Source organism: Pseudonaja textilis, chromosome 2 (assembly GCF_049901715.1).
Source record: "Pseudonaja textilis isolate UNSWEBS1 chromosome 2, rPseTex1.2, whole genome shotgun sequence".
Taxonomy (NCBI): Eukaryota; Metazoa; Chordata; class Lepidosauria; order Squamata; family Elapidae; genus Pseudonaja; species Pseudonaja textilis.
Genome location: NC_141991.1, coordinates 19761275 through 19764889, shown reverse-complemented (window position 1 = coordinate 19764889; position 3615 = coordinate 19761275). Strand labels below are relative to the sequence as shown.

Below are 3615 nucleotides of genomic sequence, written 5' to 3'. Positions count from 1 at the left end.
ATCGTCTTCAAAAATCGATTATGACAATCTCAGGGTCTACACAAAGGGAAAGTTTGAGAACTGGTCTCATAAGGAAAGAAAATCATGAGCAAAACTCTTCTTCTCAATTCAGGAATTCGTAGTGTCCAATGGAATTTGCTAAGGTGGAGTAATAACCTCCGTTCAAATTCTCATTATTATTTTTTTAAAGAACTTCAGCAGATGCCTTTTTCACAAGGGAATAGCAAGGGATAGAATTGAAAGAAGATGATAGTATATTATCCACAACAGGGTAAACACATTTCAGAAAATGAGTTTTTATGATTGGTTTTAGTGGTTTCTATACTTTTAATTTATTAGTATTGCATAGTGATGTGGTATCAAGATAAATGGCATATTTATTATGAACAAAGAGAGAAAGAAAAAGAAGGTACAATCAAAAGTACTGCAAAAAATAACATATCAAGAGCATTTCTTGGAATCTTGAAATGCAGATTCGAACCATGGGTTTATTTCTTCTTCATTAGTCCGTGGAAAGCTTTATGCAACTCTTTGTTCCTCAGAGTGTAGATCAGTGGATTAAGCACGGTGGTGATAACGTTTTATAGAAATCTTTTTACACAATAGCAATGTACAGACTTCCGTAGCTGCTGGCTATGCTGCTCACATGCCAGAAACATATGAAAACATGGAACTGTTCTTTAAGTGCTTCCAGTACACCATGTAAAACTGGAATATCTGTGAAGATCTAAAAATGATGGTTCAGCTGCTTAGCTCATATGTACCTAGTACTGTTGTTACATTTATGAATGGGATAGCATTACGTTAAAAAGACAAAAGTTGTTGCCAGTGTGATTTCATTCTGTGTTTTATTTATAATTGTTACAAGCAACACATGTGATTTCAAAGCACTTTCGGTTTTATTTTCTAATGTAACGTAATGTAGCATAGACATAGTTCATATCCAATAAATTAAATGTCAACTGTTTAATTTTAGGGTCTTGAAGACTTGAAATGCAGTTTTAAATAATGGGTTTAGTTCTTCTTTATTTTATTTATTTATTTGAATTTGTCAAACAAAAATGAGAACAAGAATAAGAGAATAAAAATACAATGACAGGGGTGATAGGCATGTTATTGCACGTATGCACGCCCCCTCTACTAACCACTTAAGTATGATTGACGTCCAGGGAAGTCAATTTGTAACTGAAACTGTGAAAATTTGTAGTTGAAACAACTGAATCTGTTACAGCATTTCAGACTTTGATAACTCTATTACAGAAATCATATTGTTTACAGTCAAGTTTAAAACAATTTACATTGAGTTTAAAGTGGTTGTTTGTGCGCATATTATTGCGATTAAAATAAATAAAGTCATTTACAGGTAAAACATTACTAAGTATAATTTTGTATGCAATACTTAGGTCTGACCGCAAGCGACACAGTTCTAAGTTATCCAAACCAAGAATTTCGAGCCTTGTAGCATAAGGAATTCTATTGTATACAGAAGAGTGGAAGACTTTTCTTGTGAAATCTTCTGAACCCACTCAATTGTACTGATGTCAGATATATGGTGGAGATTCCAAACAGTTGAACAATACTATAAGGTTGGTCTAGCATACATTTTATAAGCTCTAATTAGCAATGCAATATTTCTAGAAAAAAACCTGCAAAACTAAATTTATATCTCTTAATGCTTTTTTAGCAATGCTTTTAAAGTGAACTTTGGAGCATATATCCTCAGAGATAAGTTTATTTAGGTCCTTGACAAAATGAGGGTCATCAGCCAGTTCAATACCTCCTAGGTTATACTTGACATTCTGATTACATTTACCAATATGTACAACAAAGCATTTATTTATCAAAAGTTGAAGTTGCCAAATAGATCACCATTCAGACATATAGTCGAGATCACTTTGCAAAACAACAGAATTATCTGTAGTGTTGAATATTTTTACATCATCGGCCAAAAGGACACAATTGCTTTTAAGTTGATCGCATAAATCGATATAGAGCAAAAAAAAGTGTGGGACCTCAGACGCTGCCTTGTGGAACACCATTGTTAACTGATGCAAGATTAGACAGCGAGTTCCCTATGTTGACTTTCTGCAGTCTATTAGAGAGGAAAGCAGCAATCCACTTGTGCAAAGGACCAGAAATTATGTAAAGAGTTTAATTTCAACAGCAGTTTATCATGTACTACTGTATCAAAAGCCTTACAAAAATCTATTTTTGATTAGTCTTTGGAGAGCTTTATGTACGTCTTTGTTTCTCAGAGTGTAGATCAGTGGATTAAGCATGGTGGCGACAAAGGTATAGAAAAGGGAAATCATCTTGTGTCGATCACGGGAGGAGATGGACGGAGGCTGGAAATAATTGAAAATGGCTGTACCATAGAAGAGCCAGACCACCATCAGGTGAGAGGAACAAGTGTTGAAGGCCCTCTTCCTGCCTTCAGCTGAGCGAATCCTCAGCACTGCAGCAGCTATATAGCCATAGGAGATTGTGATGAGACTAACTGGAATTAGAAGGACCAACACACTAGCAGAAAATAACATAACCTCATTTAGTGAAGTATCAACACAAGGCAATTTAAGAAAGGCAGGGAGCTCACAAAAGAAATGATCTATTTGATTCCGTCCACACAGTGGAAGCCTAAAAATCATCACGGTATGAACTAGTGAGACACTGAAGCCACTTACCCAGCAAACAGCAACCATCATGAAGCTCAGACAGTGGCTCATCATCATAGTATAGCGCAATGGATGACAGATGGCGGCATAGCGATCATAGGACATGACAGCTAACAAAACACACTCTGTGGAGCCCAGAGCAAGGGAGATGTAGAGCTCAGCCACACAACCACCATAAGTGATAGTCTTGCTTTTTCTCCAGAAATTCACCAGCATGTGGGGCCCAAAGCTGGTGGTGAAGCAGAGGTCAATGAAGGAAAGGTTGCTGAGAAAGAAATACATGGGGGTATGGAGCTCTGCATCTAATCTCGACACAACAATGATAGTAGTGTTGCCCAGAAGGGTCATCATGTAGCAGACAAGAACAATGGCAAAGAGCAACATTTCCAACCGTGGCCGGTCAGACACCCCAAGCAAGATGAATTCTCCTTGGTAGCTTTGGTTACTGGTTTCCCACGAGGTTTCCATGTTCATTGTCTATTCAAATTAGAACAAGTAATGACATAAAAAGACATTCAGTACAGAACAGATGAATATCCTGATTAAGCAATTGTCAGCTTGATTATGAGCCATCAAGGCATTCCTACTATTAGCATGGAATGTTACAAAACTCCCACCCCCCACCCCCCTTTTTTTAATTGCTGAGAGAGTACAGAAATTTGATTATTCATAAAATCTCAGGCTTTTCTTCAGCAAAGAAAAAGGAGCTGTATGGGCATGATCCTCAATTCTGGAAACCAAGGGGTTGAATCTCGGCACCCATAGATTTGATCAGAACTTCAGCTATTAAATATGCTAAGACTTTGTGATGCCTTCACTTCCATCACCATTTCCAAGACATCATCTTCTGTCTTGCACAGGTAGGTTTTCTAGAAGCTTCCTTCAGGCTTCTATATAACAATGAAAAAAGATGTCTCCATTAAGTCTGTTCTGCTGGATCCCC

General features: G+C 37.2%; 1 protein-coding gene across 1 annotated transcript; it reads right to left on the bottom strand.

Annotated features, from left to right (window-relative positions):
- Positions 1-2124: 2124 nt before the first annotated feature.
- Positions 2125-3140, bottom strand: LOC113449655 (olfactory receptor 2G3-like). The gene has a single exon (XM_026720762.2). The coding sequence runs from the start codon at positions 3138-3140 to the stop codon at positions 2196-2198; it is 945 nt and encodes a 314-aa protein (XP_026576547.2). The 3' UTR covers positions 2125-2195.
- Positions 3141-3615: the final 475 nt, after the last annotated feature.